The following is a 22,354-nucleotide window of genomic DNA, read 5'->3' on the forward strand; positions in this document are numbered from 1 at the left end:
TGGTTAGCACAGTCAGCAAACAACTATGGATCGCTTTGTAGCTCCTACCAGGTAGTCCCCTGGTTACAGGCAGTGGCTGACCTGAGCCTGCACCACAGCCCTTCCCTAGAAGCCCCAGAACCAACATATTTGGAGGTTGGCTTCAGACCACAGCAAAGCACCACTCACTTAACCCCACAAGTGGCACACCCAAAGGGCGGTCTCAACAAGCACCAAAACCCACTGAGATGAATCCCACTCAGCAGGGTAAGCCCCACACACAGTAGCCCATAAGCTGTGGACATGGCCAAACCCCACAGCCAGTCAGCCTAAGAGTCAATCCCACCCGCTGACATGCCAACAGCAATCAAGTCTCAACTATGACAGGAGAGCATGCACAACCCACACAAGGAATACTCCTGGAGCACCCAGTGCAGGTGACCAGGAAGACTGTGCCACTGGGCCCCACAGGACGCCTACTACATAAGGCCACCTAGCCAAGACTGGTATCCATAGCAGATCTACCTAATACATAGAAATGAAAACAGATAGGTATCCAAAATAAGGAAACAAGGAAATACATCCCAAGAGAAAACTCCAGAAAAAGAACAAAATGGAGGCAAACAACCTACCAGATTCAGAGTTCAAAACAATGGTTATAAGTATACTCAAGGAACTTAGTGAGAACTTCAACAAAGAGATAGCAAGCATTAAAAAGGACATAGAAACCATATAAAAGAACCACTCATAAGTGAAGAATAAAGTAAATGAAATGAAGAATGCACTAGAAGGAATCACCAGCAGACTAGATAAAGCAGAGGATCAAATCAATGATTTGGAAGACAAGGTAGCATAAAGCACCCAATCGGAGCAGCAAAAAGAAAAAAGAATCCAAAAAAGTGAGGATAGTTTAAGAGATCTCTGGGACAACATCAAGTGTACCAACATTCACATCATAGGGAGACCAGAAGAAGAAGAGAAAAAACAAGGGATTGAGAACCTATTTGAATAAATAATGACTGAAAACTTTTCTAACTTGGAAATAAACATACAAGTCGAGAAAGCACAGAGTCCCAAACAAGATGAACCAAAACAGGCCCACAACTAGACACATTATAATTAGAATGGCAAAGGTTAAAGACAAAAAGAGAATCCTAAAAGCAGCAAGAGAAGGGCAACTTATAAGGGAACTCCCATAAGATTGTCAGCTGGTTTCTCAACAGAAACTTAGCAGTCCAGACAGGATTGGCATAAAATATTCAACATGATGAAAACCAAGGACTTAAACCAAGATTACTCTATCCAGCAAAGTTATCATTTAGAATCGAAGTTAATAATCAATCATGGCTACATGATCAAGCCTCCATAAGAATCCCAAAACATGGGGTTTAGAGAGCTTCCAGGTTGGTGAACATATCTACGCGCAGGAGGGTAGTGCACCCCAACTCCACAGTAGTAGAAGCTCCCGCAAATGGGACCCTTCCAGACCTTGCCCTGCAAATATCTTCATCTGGCTGTTGTTCATCTGTACTCTTCAAAATACTCTGTAATAAATCAGCAATAGTAAGTAAACTGTTTCCCTGGGTTAGTGTCAGAGGTGCTTGGTGTCAGAAGTGCGGTAGATGTGATCATAGTGCGAGAGTAAGAAAACACAGTGAGTATTCCTAGACCCAAGTCTGAATACAACTTAACCATGCTGATGTGTATTTTGTTGTCCAGTTTATTCCATATCCGATCAGAAGACAGCCCAGCCCCTGGAACCTTCACTTCATCTCCTAACACTGCCAGCCCTCTTTGTCTCCCCAGCAGGTGAGAGAGCTGGGCTTGACACAGCTTCTCTTATACCCACCGTGGTGGGATTTGCAACAGCTCCAACATGAGGAGCTAGATAACAATCTGTAAGTGCAGGGAACTTCATGCCTTTTGGGGTGAGCTTTCACCAGTAAGGGGTAACAGACCAGAAGGAACAAAAAGATGAATTGTGATCTCGGGCCTGTTGCTCGTCGTCTCTGCGCCTTACTTCTTCACCCCTAAGTTGGAGTCAGTGATGACCTTACCTTATTTAAGAGGGCAAAATGAAACAATAGTCAACGCAGAGCCTGGGCCAGAGCAGGAGCTTGTTAAATTAATACGTCGTGCTACCTTTATTGCCTTGGCCCAGCCACTCAGTTTCCTCACCTGCAGAAGGTGAGTAGGACTGAATCATGACCTCCCAGTCTGCCCATCTGGGGATCACTGGCTGAGGAAAGCAAAGATGTAGGAAGCCTCCAGGTCTATGGAGAAAGTTCCCTCAGAGCCCTCCCAGCCCTGGCCCCTGGCCTGCCCAGGGGCCCACAGTGTGGGGAGAGAAGGGACAGGGAGAGAGAGACCTACGCTGCCTTCTCCTGGTGCATGACCTCTGACTGTCATTGGTCTGACCGCACAGTGGCGTCTCCTGGGGAGCCTGTGGGAAATGCAGATTCCTGACATTCCCTTGTACAGCATCGCAGACTCTGGGAATGGGCCTGGTATCTGAACTTGAACGTGCCCCTCTACCCCTTCCCCTGATTCTGCTGCCTGCCAACATCTGAGAAATACTGTCAGAACCCTGGACCAAGAGCAACTTCTTCACGCTGAATGTGCTGACGCTGAGAGGACCTTGGTTCATAAGGCTTCTCCTTCCACCAGGAGCCTAACTAGAAGTATCTTTGTCTATCTATCCCGCTCCAACCCCAGCTACCCCAGCATGCACTCCCCTCTCTTTATTCTCTTTACCTGTCTCCAGAAATTTTTTTCCTGCCTCTCTGTTTCTCTCTCCCTGACTCCCTCTGTCTCTCTCCATGTCTATCTGATTTTGTTTCTCTCTAGTGTCTCTCCTCTCTCCCGTCCTCCTCCTCCTCCTCCTCCTCCTCCTTTACTCTCCTCTCCCTCTCTCCCTCATGCCACTCTCCCTTAAATGCTCTCTTTGCTCCTCTGTTCCTATTGTTCTCTCTTCCTTTGTTTGTCTCTCTCTGTCCTATTTGTCACCCCATGTCTGTCTCTGTCTTTTTCTCTCTCTGTCCCTCTATCTCTCATTCTCTGACTGCTTCTTTCTATCTTTCCCTTTACATATCTCTTTCTGCCTTTATATAGCTCTTTCTTCCTCTCTCTCTCCCTCTGTCGGTGTCTCTCTGAGTGTCTCTTTGTCTCTTTGCCTCTCTCACTCTCTGTGTCTCTGTCTCCAGCTCACTCTGTCCCATTTCTCTCTGTTTCTTTCCCAGTCTTCACTCTCCAAGGAGGCTTCCAGGCTGGAGGCCGGGAACAGATGGCTGTCAGGTCTTGGCCAGAGGCCCATGTCATCACAGAGGCTCTTCCCTCAGTGGTGGCTTTTCAGCGACCACCTGGGGAGTGCAAACTGTCCTGCCACAAACAGGCTGCTGTCATCACTTTGATCTAGGGCCTGGCCCAGCCCTGGGCCCAGCCTGCCTCAAGTAACCCTGTAAGAGGCCAAGCTCCCTGCTTCACTTGCATAATAGCCACTCTAAGGTCCAAAAGCTGAGCCTCAAGGGAATGGGTCAAGGGAGCCTTGCACCCAGCAGGCTTTTCCCAGGCTTCCCAGGGGCAGCACTGAAAGGTAGGGGTCCTCCATGGACACAGGCCAGCCCCAGCCTCTCACTGAGAAGCATGGTCACAGCGTCTACCCCAGCCCCCTCCTATACCAGGAGACAGGGGGAGAAGAAGCCAGGGTGCTGAGAGTACCCTAAAGCCCTCTGCCTGATCTCTCCCAGACCTGCAAGGTCGGGCAAGAAGTGGCCTTGTACTGATGACCTGTGGCCAGCTCTGCCCACCTCAGTCTGCAGACAGTGCCAGTGTCTCCCCACCCGCCTGTTGCCCATCCTGTATCCCTGCCATTCTCTTACCTTCTTCCCTGCAGCATAGCACAAGGCAACATAAGGGAAAACTCGGCACTGGATGCGGAGAGGGAGGGGATATCACAGGAACCCTCATTTACTGTGTGCCATGCAGGGGCCTAGCTGCTGAATCCAGAATAGCTGTATCAGGCAGGAATCAACATATCCATTGTTCGGATGAGCAAACCAAGGCCCAGAGATGTGACATGATTCCCTCAAGGTCCCACAGCACCAGTGGAGACTCACAGTGGCCTCGTTACACACGTGGAATTACCTTAAAGGAGCACCTTCATGCGCAGGAAGTAGGCTGCTCTAGGAAACACAGGTGGATGGCACAGTCCCTGCAACAGAGCGTCCATACCCAAACACAGGTACACACAGCACCCTGTGAGGCTCCTGAGATCTACCATGAGGTACAAATATGGGGCTGTTTCTGTCCTAGCTCCTCCTGTTACTGTATCAGAGATGTCCCTGACAATGGACTCTATGGTCGCGTTCCAGGTTCAGAGACTGGCCCGGCATGGCTTGTAAACAGTCACCACCTCGTGTGGTGTGTGCTGGGCCACACTCTGCACCACCTCATGCTGTCCTCTACCCGGGAAGTGGTGTGATTGCCACGGGGTTACATGCCAGAAGACTGAGTCTCTGACGTGCCTGGTCGTGCTAGCACTTAAGCTCACTGGCTCCTACGTGGCTTTTTAAGGATGAAAATAAAAACATCCATCAGGGCCTCCCATCCCAGACCCAGGGACACGAAGGGGAAGGCCTAGCTCAGGGCGGGCAGGAGAGGCTCTGCTGGACTGAAGGGGCCTAGCGGGTGTCCAGATGCCAGAGGAGACCAGAACCATCCCTGAGTGCATGTGTGTGGGCTCCAGAGGGAAGGCCTCTGCTCTGTGGTTTTCATGTATCCAGGGGGCCCCTGAGCCTGGGAGCTCTCCCTGTGCCTGCCCTTCCCTGTCTCCAGCCCCCTCCCTTTTTCCCTCCTGGTGGGAGGGAGGACAGGGTGGCAGGATGCAGTGGGAGAAGGCCCGGCTCATGTTTCCCCCCTTTTTCCTGGCAGGGATTACATGGTGAGCAAGGAGGACAGCTGAGCTGGCAGGTGGGTGGCCCAGCCATGCTGAGGGGAAAGCTGGGGAGGAAGGACAGCTGAGGTAATTTGGGCCTAGAGCAGCTACTCCCTTCATACATCCGTCCTTCCCAGACACTCTGGGGCCCTGCGTGCCCAAGGCTGTTCCACTGGACTCAGCACCAATACCTGGACACCTGCATTCCGGCTCCCCCAAACTCTGCTTTCCAGGGTAGGCAAAGACAAAGACAAACAGTTTCTCAACAGTAGCTGACTGTCTTCAGAGAATAGAAGACCCACAAGTTTGTACGAGTAGGAAACAGCAGGGCTCAAGTAAATGAGATCTATGTAATTCTAGAGTCTCTAATTAGCACTGCCACCCTTACCCAGCCTCCATCATAACCCCCACCCCACACACTCTGCAGCTATTAAGAGGCATCTGTCTGGTAAACTGTAGGGCTACTTCACCACAGCCAAGCCCTTCACCCTGAGTTGTCACTAGAGCCCATGGTTGCTTGGGCCACCTACCTAACCATTTGGGAATACTCCAGCCTTGGGATAGAGGTTGTCAATCGATGGTCTTTAGACATTCACCAGGGAACAATTTGGTAGCGTCAAACAATGAGAAATGGGTGTGGATCCAGAAAGTGCCAAGAATGATGTGTCCTCAGAAAACTGCACATCCTGGGTGCCAGAAGGACCTGGGCTTGGGGCTCATGGAGCCCAGGCTGAAACCCTAACAGAAGGGACATGGAGCTGAGCTCCTCCGTGGCGCTCTACTGGGTCTTCCCAAGCCTCCCTCCACCTCCGCCCCTCTCCCTCCCCTGGAAGAGATCTTGGGCTAGAAAAGCAAAGAAAAATAAAGTTGGACATTGAACTGGCTGTATGAATGCCTCTAGATCTGGCTTGAGCGTGCTTGGTGCATTCTGGCAGAGACTCCAAGGAAAGGAATCTTCCAGGAGGACTTTAGATCTGGTGTGGCCACCAAGGGATACTCCAATTCCATGTCAAACAGACACAATCTGGCATCAAACTCCAACAGCTGTGCATACCCCCACAAGCTCCTCACACTGGGCACCCTAGGAGCCAATCGACCGGGATTCCTATTCACATATCCCTTCAGGCAACACAGTCTAAAAGTTAACTGTCAGGTAGCATGTTTTTCCATTGTCCTGGACATGTTAGCTTCAAGCTCTCATTCTGATGCTCTGTATTAGCATCCATCATGCATGTTCAACCCAGCCCTGCCCCTCATGTTTACTCGTGTTGAATAGGTGTCCTATCTGAGCCCCAATTCCTCATCTCTGAAATGCACGCAACTACCTCAAAAGGTTATTGGGATAATTGAAACTAGTAAAAGCAGCTAACACAGGCTCCAGCATGGAGTGAGTACCCAATACATATTTTTCCTTCCTTCCTTCCTTCCTTCCTTCCTTCCTTCCTTCCTTCCTTCCTTCCTTCCTTCCTTCCTTCCCTCCTTCCTTTCTTCCTTCTTCTCTTCCTTTCTTTCTTCTTTCCTCCCTTCCTCCCTTCTTTCCTTTATTCTTTCTATAGTATTTTCCCCCAAAGCAGAGTCTAAGTATCTTAATTGATCCTCCCTCAGCCCCCTCCTCTCCTTCAGCCATATTCTTTCTGTTGCTCCTCTCAAGACCCTCTTTAATTCTACTGTTTCCTTCATTGGTGTATCTGCACACTGTCCCTCTACGTTGACTATAAGAGAGACTCATTCATGTCTGTGTTCCCACAACACCAGATACAAGTCCTGGAACCCAGTGTCTGGGTCCAGATGGAATGAAGGAGTTGGTAATTGGATGGCGATGGAAGATGAATGGATGAATAGATGAGTGAGTAGATGGATGAAATGTGTTAGATGGAAGAGATAGATGAATGGGGTTTGCAGATGGATTGAGTGATGTCCAGCTAGAGATGGAGGGATAGGTTAACAAATGGCTAAGTAAGATGGATGGATGACAGGGTGCATAGATGGAGTGAATAGATAGATAGGAAAGAGCGTGCGAGAGAGTAGACTGGTGGATGATGAACAGATACACACAGGCACATGCCATGGTTGGCTTTGGACTGAGGCAGGGAGGTACAAGAAACGTCAACGTTCTCATCTCAAATCAATATTTTCACTCTGTCTCCTTCTGCTCTTAAGCCATAAAGCTGTGGCAGGGGAGGAAAGGCGTGGCTGACAGCAGCAAGGGCTAGGTACTATCTTCATTCCAGCTTTGCCAAGGCCTCACTTAGTGAGCCCTCCTCCGGGCTTTAAGTGTCACACTACTCAGAACCACAGGCTTGAAGAAAGCACCGCAGGCACACTTGCCCCTCCCTGGCCATTTCCCCCAGTCTCCCTCTCTGAAAATGCTATCCAAAAGGGGAACTGACTGTCTCAGCAGACCTTGGACGGTCCTCATGCCCGATACCAAAGGCGGGAAAGCTGCCAGTTTCACTTCCCAGTGTGCCTGTCCCACGGAGCAGGCTTATACTCTGGCCATGCTGAGGTTCAGCTGAGAGTCGTTCGGTGTTGCCCTCACTACATCCAGAGCTCTTCAGTGCGGCAACTGTGTTGCCCTCACTGCCTCATTCCAGGGAGAGTTCCTGACCCAGAGTTGGCATACAAAATAATGCCTGTGGTTAAATAAAACGGAAAATGAGTCTTGGATACAACTGACCACCATTTGGGGGAAAGTGGAATGTCTTGGAAATCAATGGTCCACCTTGACCTGGGACACTGAGTTTGGACCCCAGCTGTACCACTTCTCAGCTGTGTGACCTGGCACATGTGCCTGTACCTCTGAACCTCCATTACCTCACCTGCCAAATCAGGATAAGAGTTGTGCCAAATCAGGATCACAAATAGGCTTTGAACTTAGTCCCTTTGAGGACCACACACCCCAACCTTGATAGCCAAGCCCCAAAGCCGAATATCCCTCCCGCCTACCTCTTTACCTGAAGGGCAGTGCGGGGCCTGTGGGGAAGGGACCAACATGCTCCACTTTCAGCGTTCTCTAACTCGAGCTGTACTAATCACCCTGACCTCAATCTTTCTCGGTGAATTATAGAATGAGAGTTCTCTGAGAATGAGGCATATGCAAAAGTTCCACTGCCCTCCCCCTCATCTCATCCTTCCAAACTTCACAAGGACCATGGCTTATTAGTTGTTCCTGTCCCGTTCTCTGTGTCTTGTGCCTGCACACGTGAGACTAAAAATATCCGTGGCTCCTATTAGAGGCTCTGCCCCAGGAACAGGCAAGGCTGGAGTCTGCACTAACACTAAAAACTGGCTCCCTCATACCTCCTGGGATCCAGCCACTGGGCCTGTCCTTCTTGGGGCAGATGTGCAAGAGCCACCTCCTGACAGTCCCCGGGGGTCTACAGTAACGATAAAAAGGCAGTTCTGACTTCATTTTTGTTTTGGTTCAGACACTCCAAAGCCACTTTCTGTGGCCCTCCTCATGACCTTATTATACAACCTCCCACCACCCCGGTGTCAGAGCTCTTGCCAAGAGGACATGTGTCACACAGAGCATTGCCCTGGGCCCTGCACGTGGCCTGCCCAAATCTCAGCCTGATCCTGGAAAAGACATCTATGCCCTTTTTCTCCAAAACATGCAGAATAGCAAATGTGTTAGGTTTAGTGCCAGGACTGGGCCCGTCTAGGGGCAAGTGTCGAATCACTGGGAAAACTATGTGAACCATCTTCTTGATCCTCTGCTTCTTTGTCAATGAAATGGGCATAAACGCATCCGCCCAGGCTTGGCCTATCTCGAGGACTAGACGAGTTCATGGAAGCAAAACTGCACTTCTGCCAGCATACACACTGAGAAACGTGCAGTAGGTGTGACGACTCCTTGTTTCTATCAGGGAGAGGCGGATCGAGGAATGTGTAAGGGGCACTTCAATAGCTGCAATAAACACTTGGTGAAGCTAAGGAGGTAATCTCTCCATGGGCTTTCATGTGCCACTGGATACCTCTCTTGGCATGGCTTGAGATATTTTGGAAGTGGTGGTGAGAGACAAATTGATTTTCATCATCTCCATCCACAGGAAAAGGCCAAGAATGCCACAGAGTATAAACATTCCAAAATTCAAACTACCTAGAATTTGGAACGTCATGTTTCCCACATGTGCACATCATTATATGCAACAAGAGGGGGTTGAAATAAACTATGGTCAGAAAAATAAGGAAAGTCAGTGAAGGTGTCATGCACAGAAACACTGAAACAGGGAATAGCTGTCAGACTGATTGGGGAGAGACATAACAGAAAGGTTGAGAACAGAAATCGTGTTTAACAGAAAAGTCATAGCTTATGGCTCCAGACTGGAGTGGGGGTGGGGGGGTAGCTTCATGGGATTGAGCAGTGCTGTCAAAAGCAAGCTTTCCCCAAATTTGTACTCCAGATGGTTCCGTCAGCACTGGGAGAAGGTGCCTTTAGAACTGCTTGTCCTCATTTAACCTCCTACTCCTCCATTCCCTGAAGGCCTGAGAGAAAGGCACAGAAGAGCAAATGCTACAAATCTGTGGAAGGCTGCTATACCGCCCAGCTAAAGAGAGAAGTCTTGGCTGGCTGGGAGCATTCATTCTGTCCAATTTGATCCAACCATTTATTGAGCACCTCCTGTGTGCAATACACATAGGAGGTACAGTGTACAGGGGGAAGGAGGAGACCTCAGGAATGAGGGAGACTACAACCTGGTCCTCAAAAAGCTTAACATGGTCCGAGGAACTTTGGAAGAGTAACCTTTTTTCTTAAACTAACATGTAAGTGTTTGTGCCTTTCAAGTAGGAAAAGGAAATAAGGATAGAAATTCAAAGCATCAACACAAACACATAAATTTATGTACAAAATATTGTTCAATATCAGTGGTAATAAAAAATGAAAATTTGAAAGAGTTACCGTATATCAATTATATTATGACAAAGGTTTATGTAATGATAGTATTCAGTGCATGTGATGGTATATAGGGAGGTTGACATTCACAGATAGTGAGATTGTAAATAGGCACAATCATTGTGGAAAGTAACAACATGAGAGATAATATAGATATAGATATAGATATATAGATATATATGGCCTTAAAATAGTGATAACCTTTGTAAGTCTACTACCCAGAATTTACTCTAAAAACTAAATAGATATGTGGTCAAAGGTATAAACACCATGATATTTATCATCACATTATTTATAAAAGTGAAAAATGCAAAGCAAACTAAAAGTCCAACAACAAGAAAATTTAAAAAAATGGTAGAGATCCAAGATGGTGGAGTAGATAAACACAGTGCCTGCATTCTTCTATGAACACATAAAATTACAAGTAATGATAGAACAATCAACCTGCAGAACCATCTGAACTCTAGCCAAACAGAAGTCCTATAACTGAAAATATAAAGAAGCCACAGCGAGACAGGTAGGAGGGGCTGAGACGCAGAACAGGCCCCACACCTGCATGTGGTAGTTAAAAATCAGGAAGGATATCTCAGCTTCCTTGGTTCCCCCCAGAGGAGCGAGGAATGGCAACCCCCACACCAGGCTCCTCAGCCCAGCGTACTGGTGTCAGAAAAAGGAGCCCCCATAACACTTGGCTGTGAAAAACAGTGGGGATTCCTACCATTTGGGTGGGCCGGAAGGCTGCAGGAAACCCAGACATCCTCTTAAACAGCACACACACAGACTCACTCCCTCACAGGCACTCACCTTGGGCTCCTGTAGGTGGCCTTGGAGACGTACAGGTTGGGGCAGACTAAGGTGCATGGCTTCAGGGGAAGAACTGGAGGACATTTGGCATTTTCCTGGCAAGGGGTCCACCTTTCATGCAGCCGGCAGGCAGGCGCCATCTTTCCTGTGTTGAGCCCACCCCCTCTGGCCAAATCTGAATCTGATTGGCCTGGTGAGCTCCATTGCTCTACTCTGCTGACTCACTGGGCCCTGCCCCACCAAACTTGCACACACCTGGAGGCAATTTCTCCTCTAGCAGCCAGCCCCACCCACATTGCACTCTTTCTTGGAAAACTGAGTCCAGCAGGCCCCAGGTGCATGGCGACTGCTCTGAGACTTGGTTGCTGAGTCGCTCCAGGTTCAGCACTGGGACCAAATCTTCATTGGTCCCTCGGCATTTACATTAACCTGGTGACCACTATTCTTCTCACGCTGGTGACTCCCTGAGACCCTGCCTCACCTAAATCATTTACTGCATGAGGCAATGTGATTTCACGTATATGTGGAATCTAAGAACAAAATAAACAAACAAAACAGAAACAAACTCATAGATACAGAAAACATTTTGATGATTGCCAGATGGGAGGAGGGTTGGGGATGTGGGTGAAAAAGGCGGAAAGGATTAAGAAGTACAAATTGGTTGTTACAAAGTAGTTATGGAGATGTAGGGCATAGCATAAGGAATATAGTCAGTAATATTGTAATAACTATGTATGGTATCAGATGGGTACTAGGTTTGTTGGGATGATAGATGGGAGGGGGTTGGGGACAGGGTGAAAAGGTGAAGGGATTAAAAAGTACAAATTGGTAGTTACAAACTGGTAGTCATGGAGATGTAAATCATAGGGAATGTAGTCAATAATATGGTAATTATGTTTAGTGCTAGGTGGGTACTAGACTAATCAGCGGGATCACATCTCCAATTGTATAAATGTCTAACCACTATGTGGTACACCTAAAATTAATATAAAATAATATTGAATGGCAAGAAATAGAAAAAAATGGATACCGATACATCAATATAATGGGTAATGAGGCAGCCTTTTAAATTGGGTTTTGAAGAGATTTTTTTAAACTATTCATTATACATATTGAATGAAAAAAAATCATGATACCAAACTTATATGGTGAGAACCCAATTTTAATTTTAAATAAATATATATGTGCATATATACACACATACATATACAAGTATATGCAAGCATAGAAACATTTATTATATATGTTGTAGTAACTATATATAGTAGTAGAAGGAAATGCTAAATAGTGGAATGTTTAATGGTGATTATCTGTAGATGATAGGATTTGGATGGTTTTTTTTTTTCTTTATATAGCTTTTGCATTTTCTAAATGTTCAATAATGAGCATGAGTTTGACAGAGTGCCTTGTTTCACTGACCCCCTACAGAGCTCCATGGCACTTGTGTCGGAGGACTGAGCTGGGTCTGCGTTCCAGCTGGAGGAGAAGCCCCTCATCTCTCCTGCCTACTCTGACCAGCACCTGAAACCTGCCTGGGCTCTCGCTCTGAGCCCAGTTCCCCACCTGATCTAGGCACTCTGTGCCACACTCCCAGATGCCCCTTTTCTCACATAGCACAGGTGTGGTGTTTGGCTATCTTTTCATACCATCATCCTCCTTGCCTAGCATCCTCTCCAGAAGGCCAGTCTCTGGTGGCAATGGTTTTGCTCCTGCCCACAGTAACCATCAGGCCCTGCCTGCCCCTCCCCCTCGTGAATTCTCCCTACTCTCCTGTCTTTGCTGACAGCGAGTCCCATCCCTGCTCAGCCTGGCACCCAAAGCCCCACCCACAGCAGTCCTCAGCTCAGACCGGCCCTGATTGCTCTCCAGCACCTTTGAACCCTTTCTCCTTGTACTACAGCATCAACGACACCGTCCTGCTTTCGCTTCCGAAAATGTGTCATCTTCTCTCTCAACTCCAGCACTCCCCCAGCTCCTCTCTTCCTCCCCTAGGCTGCTTCACTGCCTGGCAAGCCCTCACCCTTCTTCTGTGGTTCTCTCCTTACTCATTCATCCCCAAGGCTACTGTTTAGATGTGAGCTCCATGTAATAGTCTTCCTGGACTGTCCTGTCTAGGACAGGTGCCCCTCCCCGGAGCTTATGTCATTTTTATCATAATAGCATTACACATAGTAGGGTCTCAAGAACAAGCTGCTGCCTGAGCCAGGTAACATCTTGGCAGCAAACAAAGCAGAATTGGAAAGCCCTCTTGACAGTTTGACCATCCTCACTGCAGAGCTTATTATGGCACCAAATTCCTTTTTATGGCTCTGAAAATAGCGAACTTCTTCCTTCCTCTCCATTCCTGGCCGAGCTACCTCAGCTCCTGAAGGCTGCTGAACGCACTTGACCTCCAACTTTTGAGTACTGTCACTGCCACCAGGTCTCCCCAACTGATGCTGAGAGCACCCACTTCCCAGTTGCGACAACCCAGAATGTCTCCAGATGTTGACATGTGTTTCTGGGGGGACAAAAATACAGTGAGAACACTGCTTTGGAGCAAGCCCTTCAAATACGGGCGATGTCGCCTTAACTGCCCTGGGAGATGCTGGTGATCCTGAATCCCGATGCGGCCCAGAACCTGGGTCCCAGGGATGCTGCTAAATATCCTTCAATGCACAGGACATCCCCCTGAACACAGAGCTCTCTGGCCCCTCATGTCCACAGTGCCACAGATGAGAAGCCCTTCTCCAACGGATCTGTTTCTAGGCATCCACTGGTTGGTATACTCCCAGGTCATCATCTCCTTCTCCAGAGGCAGCCCTGGGAGGTGACACCATGGTGAGCAAGGTCCTAACAGAGATACTCTGACGCAGGGGAGTAAAGGGGTGGGGGAATGGGAACATGAATTTCAGATAAAGGAGCTTCAGCTTTCACCCCCCCCACCACCACTCAGCCCCATCCAGTAAGGAGAGGTTTTGCACAGAAGCTTCTGCTGGGATCTGCACCCTCTAAGGAGGTAGTCCACACTGTCCTAGGTCAGATGGCGGTACACAAAAGGTGCCTAAGCAATCTCCAACCCCAGGAGCTTCGAATAATCCATAGTTCTTACTTTCCCAGCCATCTAGAGAGCAGCCAGGCTTAGCCAACCTCGCAGCCGTGTGTGTGTGTGTGTGTGTGTGTGTGTGTGTGTGTGTGTGTGTACAGACAGGACAGGAGAGGACTGGACTCACTACATGAGGACACCTACCTTGGGAGTCACCCACCTTCACTGGTCCCTCGGCTCAACTCTCTAGGGACTTCAGTTCAACACTTATGGAAGTCAGTGAGTGACCTCTCCTTTCATCAGATGCCCCTTGGGCGAGGGGGCAATGGTGATGCAATGAGGCAGCCACCTGTACAGACAGCCAAACCGTGAGCCTCAGTCAGCAGGGAAAGATCTTCAGAGTCTGAGGGTACAGCGGGGTGACCGCCAGCTCCATCGTTGACTTGTCACTTTACCTATCCCTTCCTTTCCTCACCCTTAAAATGAGGTTAAGAATGACAGCTACCATTTGGAGATCACTCACTATGCACCAGGTCCCTCACATGCACGTCATTCTCAAAACAGCCCTGGAGAATTTGTATTATGCCCATGACATGTGTGAGAAAATGGAGAGGGGATGGCTTGCCCAAGGTCACACAGGTAGCAAGTGTTGGAGCTGGGACTGGAACCCAAGCCTGTCTAATACAGTCTGCCTCCAAGGGAGACCAGGGAGCTCGCAGGGATCACGCTGCAAGGTGAGGTCAAGACACTCCAAAGTGGGGAGGATTTAGAGCAAAGGCGTCCATGTGCTCAGCATTTACTAACGGTGGAAACTCAAGTTAGGGAACTGGCTCAGGCAGGGTGGGCCCACCGTGCCAAGGGCTACCAGGCAGATGCTGCTGTAAACACTCCTGAGATCTGGAGCCAAAGGCCTTGCTGCTGTTGGCTGGGCAGGCCAGGCCCAGCTAAAAATAGATGGGCTCTCAGGTCCGGCTCCCTGCCTACAGCAGGCGGGCTGCTCCCTGCGCCCCAGCCCTCTCCCCTCCTCCTCCCCCTTTTCCCACTGGGCAGGAGCCAGGTTTCCAGAAAGAACAGAGATGTTAAGACTTTCACTTCAGGCCAAAGACTTTCACTTCAGGCAGAGAACTGTTCAGTTGATACCCAGTGGGCATGTTCCGAGTTCTGGTGGGGCCATAATGGGGGTGAGGGGCGTCTGACCTCAGTACTCCAACCATCTCCTTCTTAGAGAGGAACCTGGAACCCTCCAAAACGCACACGGGGAAGGAGTGGGGCCAAAACTCAAACTTGACCAATTTCAACACACCTGTGCAATTCAATCTGGCGCTGCTTGCTGTTTTCCCTGTGCCTGAATTGACTCATTGTTGACAGCTCTGTGCGATTCTGTATTTGCTGTGGCTTTCAGAGAAGGTCTGCTTAGGGCCCTCTCGGGTCACCCCCAACCCACCCCGGAGAACGCGGGGATGAGGCGCGCCTGACCGGCCAGAGGACAGCCCTGGAACCAGGGGCCAGCGCTTCCAGCGCGGGGGGCGCAGGCCGGGGACGGGGCGGGAAGCTCGGGGGCGGGTGGCCGCGGAGCCGGTCTGGGCTCAGCCGGGATTTCCTTTCAAAGGTGACTTAGAGACGCTTCATTAGGGGAGCGCACTGCCGGGCGGGCCCTAATGGCGTGTTTGGCAGAGTCAGCGAAACGCGGCGCGCAGCGGCTCGGCGACGGGGGAGCGCCCTCTCCCGCGCCCTCGCCGGCTCCCGCGCCGGGCAGCGACGCGCACGGGGCCATTTGCAGTGCAGGCAGCCTGGCGAGCGGCCGCGGCGCGCCGGCGTGGAGCGAGCTTGAGCCATGGAGCTGAAGAAGGACAGCAACGCCGTGTCCATCGACATGCTGCTGATCGTGCACTCGGAGAAGCGGCGCGCTGCGCAGGGCGCGCACTCCGACCGGCAGGCGGACCCGGGCGCGCCGCCTCAGCGCAGAGGAGGTAAAGTGCGCCCGGCCCGACCCCGGGCGGCCCCTCGGCCTCCTCGCCTAAGGGCCCACTCGCCGCAGGGCGCCCCCACACGCCCCCGAACGAGGTCAGCGACACAGACCCTCTCCCCGTGGCTGGGTGCGCCTCCACGCTGCGGCTCTGGCGTCCCATGGCAACGCGCCGCCCGTGATTGCCCCGGGTTGACTCCCTGTGCGGGCCTGTGGGTGCTTCTGTCACTCCTGGCCGCCAGTTTCCTCCAGCCACTTGTTAAAGGGTGCAAATCAGGGTTGCAAGATGCCCTGGAAGAAAAGCACCAGGGCCTCAGGCCTGACCCCTGGGTGGCTGAAGTCTGCTCCCCACATGGCACATGCAGGGTGCAGGGGGCCTGGGGCAATCTGTGTGCTGAGTCAGACTTGAAGTTGGGGAGCTCCCTTGGTGTCCTGGCACACGTCGCGGCCTCAGTTTCCCTTTCTTGAGTCCCCACCGCACTTCTTGCAGAAGGCATAACAAGTGCAAAGGGCACACAGACTTGGGTAAGGGGAGGTTTGAAATCTACTCTCCCCACCTTAGCTTACCTATTAATTTTACTTTCCTACAGACTTTTTGGGGAAGGGTAGACTGGGAAAATAAAGTGGCTGTTTATAGAGTGAGTGTGGAAAGCAGGTCCTAGGCTTCTATAGTCTCCAGAGGAGAGGACACAACGTGAAGAGGTGACAGATGGGTAATAATGGAGATTAAATCAGCCCCTCAGACGTCTGGGAACTTCTGGGTCCTGGGTCCAGGAGGAAGCCCTTGGGAACCCTGGCGGAGTGGTGTTCGCATGCACGAGGCTGAGTGTGCACCAGTGAGTGAGTGTGCACCAGTGAGTGTGCACCAGTGAGTGAGTGTGCACCAGTGCCGTGGCCGTGAGGCTTGACAGTCCACGCAGTCACATGACTCCTGCCTCCCACCGCCCCAGGAGTTCCTAGGAGTCTGCCCTGGCTCTTCAGTCCCCAGAGCTTCTATACACATTGCGCATTCACTTTCTACCTGCCTCACTGAAGCAATGGTGCCGTGGATGGCTTTGCCTCCACCAGCCAAAAAGGCTGGAGCTGCCCCACAGCTCCTGGTGACCCCTTGGGGAGACAGACAGGGGAAAGAAATGGATTCTGGAGAGCTGAGAATGTTGACAGATACTCCAGTCTCAGGAGGAATGTAGGGACCAGCCGTTGTTTGGGTTCGTTGGTTGGTTAGTTCTCAGAGCTGCTCCAGGAAAAAACGGAAAATGCCTGCCCGGGGTATTCGTCATGAGGAAATGGGCAGAAACCATCAGCTCCTTGATAGAAATGAGACTGCTTTACTACACACACGGTCCAGAAGGCCTCCCACAGTGTGCGAGATGTCCAGAGGGCCCCCAGGAGGCCGGGCTCTGCATCAGCCCAGGAGTCCCCACCTCCCTCTCCTGCTCTGATCACATCTCTCCTAAAGGCTCTGTCACTGGAAAGAAAGGGCAAAGAACACAGAGAAGCCCCGAGAATGCCAGGGATCAGGAGTGCTAGGGGAGGTGTTCAACACCTACCACAAACCCTGCATGACTCCAGAGCAATGTCCTTCACACTCATGACTGGACTATGATTCAGGGAAAAAAGACCCTGCTTGCGAGCCCCTTTTGCTGATATTTTTCTCCAGAGATTTTCCTCAGAGGAGAGGGAGGGTGCACAGACTCCAAGAACTGTTGGGCAGTGGTGATGTCTAGGAGACCCGGCTAAACCAGCTTGCAGGCTGACGCAGCCTTAGGAGGGGAAACGCTGAGCAAGACTAACTTGTTCCAAGGCCTCTTGCTAGTGCACAAAATCCAAATCATGCCCATGCCCACTTCCAGGCGTCTCCTCCTGTCTCCTACCCATCCCAGGTCCTCAGCTCTGTGAAGGAGGGCCCGAGCTCAGTTATTGTCACCATGCAGAGGACTGAGTGAAGATGTGACCAGGTGGCTTTCTGCTGTGCCCTTGTAGCAGGAAAGAGTCAGAAGGACTCTTTCTGTGCACCAGGAGATTTGGGCTGCAAGGCCAACGGGTGCTCTCTCCCCTTTCTTCTAGGGCCCTAGTATTTTCCCAGCCATTGCTTTAGAGCCGTGCTTCTCAAAAATGTGCCTGGAGGCCCTCAGCTCCTCTCAGGTATTCCTCTGGCCATGGAGGAAGCAGCCTAAAGCTTCCTGCACCAAGTCTGAAAGAGTGTTAGGTTTTATCCCCAAAGTCAATGTGATGTAGGCATTCCACTCCACAAGACGGTCAGTGAGGGCTCCAAGTGGTACGTCCCAGCCCCTGACTGTGAAGAGCTCTGCAGAAAAGAGGGACTGGGGTTGCCTCGGAATGGTTGAAAGAGCAGGAGAAACAGGCTTGAGGCTGAGCTTCCAGGAACAGCACCATAAGCTGCACAGTAGAACTAGACTGGTGAGGAAAACTCCACGGTCACCAGGGAGCACGAGGTCCTCTTTTCACACCAGGAACTTGATTTCATTGCAGCTTCTCCCACTGCCAGAACGTATGACAGTTCTGTGCCAGGAACTCGACCTTGCAGCCACCACTTCCAGCCAGCACCAGAGAGAGAGAAAAAGAGACACCATGCATACTTCCCTTCCCTTCCCTGTTGCCTCATCAGGTCCCAAGACGGAATTGGACACAGGTGCCACTGACCAGCCATGCCTAGGCCACACACATCCATGCTCTAGCTGCAAGGGAGGCTGAGAGAGCAGGCAGCTATCACTTTCAGTTCCCAAAAGGATAGGCAGTCTTTACCCACCCCCCACTCCACATCAAGACTCTAAAAGTGAGAGATTAGGCACACACAGAAATAGGCAGGCAAAATGAATGGCAAACGTTTTCTACAACAATGCTTCCATATTTACGTGGTGGAGATGTGGGAGTGAAAAATGGTCCTCTGTATTGCAAAAATTCTCTCTGTATGATCCTAATAAGCAACCCTGCCACCCTTGAAAACTACTGTTTTAATATATTTTTTAAACGTTTTAAATGTTAAAGGTTGCATTCATGCTCCCAAGTGCATCTCATTCATGGGTAGCCTCCCTCAGATCCCAGGAGAACCACGTTCCCCCAGCCCCACTTTAACCCAGCAACATTTGTAACTGCCGCTCATCACTCACTGGGCCTGGGTCTCACCACCACAGAGAGCCTCATGCCAGTGCTTGTTATTTCACAGGACTCCAAAGCATCGGAAACGGAATCCGAAAATGGCAGAAATTAGAAGAAAATGACCTGTATGGTAAATTCTCTCTTTTCATTTTATTTTTTCATTTCTGGAATTCAACACGTTGAGAAATGACTGGAAGCATTGGGTTTCCCTTGTTTGAAGACTGGCTGTAGGCATCTAACCATTCAGAAAGTGGCTGCTTGTGACTCAGCCAGGCCTCTGAGGCCACTGTGACCCTGGAAAGTTTTCCATGGCACCAAGTCCCCTGGTTTCCTGGAGGCTGGAGGGGAGCAGGCAGCTGTAGGGAAGAACTTGGCATCATTTGAATGTTGAGATGTCGGTGGGTCCCCATAGAGGTGATGCTGCTCACATCAGCCAGGTCATCTATCTTTTGAAAGTTTTTCTGAATGGAGAGGACAGCGGCCTGCCTGAGGACAGTATTACTTAAGGCCTGGGAGATGCCAATGGCTCCCTGCTGGCCTGGGACCCAGAATACAATAAAATCTGAGAGAAGTCAGCTTCCAAAGCCTCCTCTCCCTGGTGCTAGGTGCCTGTCGCCTTACAGGCCCAGGATCCTCTGAGAATTCTATGCAAGGACCAACTATACTGGGCCTTATTCTGTGCCCTCCGGAGATTCATTAGCCCAGCCTCCAGGAACACACATCAGGGTAACTACACTGTGGGCATGTGAAAATTCTAATAAGAATCAGACCTCTACTCACAGAGCCCCAGTCGGGGTCTCAGTCAGACCCCAGGTCAGATGACTGACTCATCAAATGCCAGTGTGAAGGAACCACCCTCCATGACCCTCCATAAAAGGGGAAACAAGACGGCAATTGAACAAGACTGAACAGCTATGTTCTGCTATCCTTGTGACAATAACAGAAGGGAAGGAGGAAGTTCTAAAAGTAAACTCATCCATCCATTACTTCAGTAAAGGTCTACAGTGTTTACCTTGTGCCAGGTAAGGTTCTAATTGTTGGGGATGAAACAGTGGGCAATACAGTCAAGAACCCCTGCCCTCATGAGGTTACATTAAAATGATTGTAATCGTAATGTCATTCACTGCAGTTGAGTCTCAACATCCTAGAGGGGAAGAGATGGCAATATGTCATCCTCCAGACACACACCCCGAGGAACCACCCCTCTGCGTCCCAGCTGACCTGCATGCACGGACAAGATGGCTTCCTTAATCTCGCTATGCTCCCGCTCTAGCTCTACCGAAGCAGACACCACAGTTAGTGAAATTATGCTGAAGGCTCGTGAGGATGAAGATAAGAATCATACCTCTGGAGACCTGTCAGCCCCAGAAATGCATAGCAGTCCATACAGGCCTGCATGCCCAGCCAGTGTGCGAGTGCATGAGTGGGCCAGTGAGACGACACAGTAGGAGGGAAGAGACGCGGCATCTTCATTTGCTGTAGGCCCTTTACCCTGCCTGAGTTGTCTGAAATTCCTCTCCTGTCTTCTCGGGCATGCTATCACATCAGCAGAGGATTGAAATGTACTGAATTTATCCTCTTTTCACCGTCTTTAAGGTTCCTGGTTTAAGGGAAGTTTAATGGAAAAACACTACAAAACACAAAGGGACACAGTCACTATTACAAGACTCTTCTAAAAGACAGGAAGTGGGTCTCAGTATAATGTGTCAGCTGATAAAGAGGATGATTAAAGTAGTTCTTGCAAAAATTGAGAGTTTCGGGTAAATGTAAGGCTGGAAAGAAGCTCCACAGAGGCCTTGAACCCAGAAAAGATAATGGTTCCACCACTCCACCAACATAAGCAATTTAAAGTAAAATTTTATTTATTTTTCAAATGTCACACTTGCCTTGAGCAGAAATTAAAATTATAGTTTCTTTCTATATTATCTGATGGCGAGATTGTGAATACATACTTGCCTTGCCTGTGTATGAATACATACACACCGTACTTGCGTGGTGCTCAAGACACCCAGCCCTGGAAACTGGGTGGCATGTTCATGCGAGAAGGAAGCAGCTGAAGGCTTGTGCTGATGGAGTGTGCACAAAAGTGGCTGAGCATGAGGTGGTCCAAAGGGGCACATATGCCCCCTCTTGCTGCCTGTACACTCCTTGGGCTGGGGCATTGACAGGGTGAAGGGAGCCTGGAGTGCTGCAAACTTTTCCAAGCAGCTGGTGTTTGGGCTGAGCCACCCTTCCCAGCTTGCCCAGCAACGGGCTTCCCCTGCTGTGATTGGCTGCTTTCCTTGGACCTGGCTGAAGTCTGCCTAGCAGCTCGGGGACTGACGCCCCACAGCTACAGGGAAACCAATTGTGCAGCCCTGACTATAAATACCCCACAGCAGCTATGCCAGCTAATTGCCCTCCTGGAGGATTCCCTTCCCAGATCCTGTTTCCCCCATCGGCCAGCCGAGCAGAAATGCAGCCAGTTGTGTCCACAGGAGGTGGCCTGCCTGTCCTAGCCTGAGTCTGGCCTGGAGCTCCAACCCAGAATACCACATCACCCTGGGTTGGGGCTTCTTTGAACCTGGCCCTCGGCCGACCAACCTATCGCAGTCCAGGGTCCAAGGGTCCTGGCTGGCCTGCTCATAGGACAAGGCTGGAGCAGGCCGGCTTCTCCAAGGCAAGACCTTGCCAGGTCGATCGCAAGCCCCGCCCAGCTCAGTGCCTCAGCCACCCCCCATGACTGGCTTCTGTCTGGGCCCAGGCATGAGAAGCACTGACAGCAGATCTGGTTGGGTGCGAAAGGGATGTCACCCGAATGCAACTTGGTCAGGCCAGCACCCCGGAGGCATGCTTGTTTCCAGGCTCAGGCACTGGTCCCAGTGGACACTTCCAGTAGCAGGCCCGATAGCCTTTCTGCAGACCAGTGGGCGGCCAGGGGAGAAGATGGCTGGCCAGAGTGGTAGCAATGGCAGAACCTGCGGCTGCCACAACCCTGGCCCTTCCCAGCCCTCCCTCTGAAGCAGAGATTCAAGGGCAATCTCAACAAGACAAGGCCCTCACAGCAGCTGTGAAGGGAGAGATGTATGAAAGGTGACGCCTCCCATAGGAGGGGCAGGTAAGCCTGTGGGTTCCCGCTCATGTCCTATGGCAGGAATAGGGCATCTCTCCACAGCAGCCTGACCCCACTAGGCTCAGGACAGCTCTGTGTCCCAGGGACATAAATTTCTCTAGTGAGTGCCCTGCAAATGTTTGTGAAACTGAAGCAAACTGCAAGTCATCCCAAGTCCTAGGCTGGAGTAGGAGGCAGGCTGCCCCCATTCTGCTCAGACGGAGGTGAAGGCTGAGCTAGGAGTCAGGAGAGTGGGGGTTCAAGGCCCGGGTCTGACTCTCCCTGGTCACAGGGTCTGGCAAAAGGTTAACGAGTCCAAGCTGCAGATCCCTCAACTGGAAAATCAGGACAGGAGCCTCTCAGCCCACTCTACACAAAGGTGGAAGGGCGTCCCATGCAGTTTCGGAATTGTACCTGCGATACCAAAGTCTAGAGCGGTGGCTACTTAACCCATGGAGGTGTCCCCAGCTTCCTGTGCTGGCACCTGCCGAGAAGTGTTGAGCATGTGTATGCAGGCCTCCCAGTCATTTGCCTCTGCA

The 22,354-nt window shown here is 50.6% G+C and overlaps 1 protein-coding gene across 2 annotated transcripts in view; it reads left to right on the forward strand.

Moving 5' to 3' along the window:
* The first annotated feature begins 15,388 nt into the window (after positions 1-15,388).
* KY (kyphoscoliosis peptidase) overlaps positions 15,389-22,354 on the forward strand; it is a 48,464-nt gene continuing 41,498 nt past the window's right edge. The window contains exons 1-2 of one of the 2 annotated variants that reach the window (XM_081072373.1): positions 15,389-15,608; positions 18,792-18,854. In XM_081072373.1, the coding sequence (XP_080928499.1) occupies positions 15,473-15,608; positions 18,792-18,854 (199 nt within the window). In that variant the 5' untranslated portion in view covers positions 15,389-15,472. The remainder of the gene's footprint in view (positions 15,609-18,791; positions 18,855-22,354) is intronic. The other variant, XM_081072374.1, reaches the window with a different exon arrangement.

The sequence above is a fragment of the Rhinolophus hipposideros genome (genome assembly GCF_964194185.1).
Source record: "Rhinolophus hipposideros genome assembly, chromosome: 14".
Lineage (NCBI taxonomy): Eukaryota > Metazoa > Chordata > Mammalia > Chiroptera > Rhinolophidae > Rhinolophus > Rhinolophus hipposideros.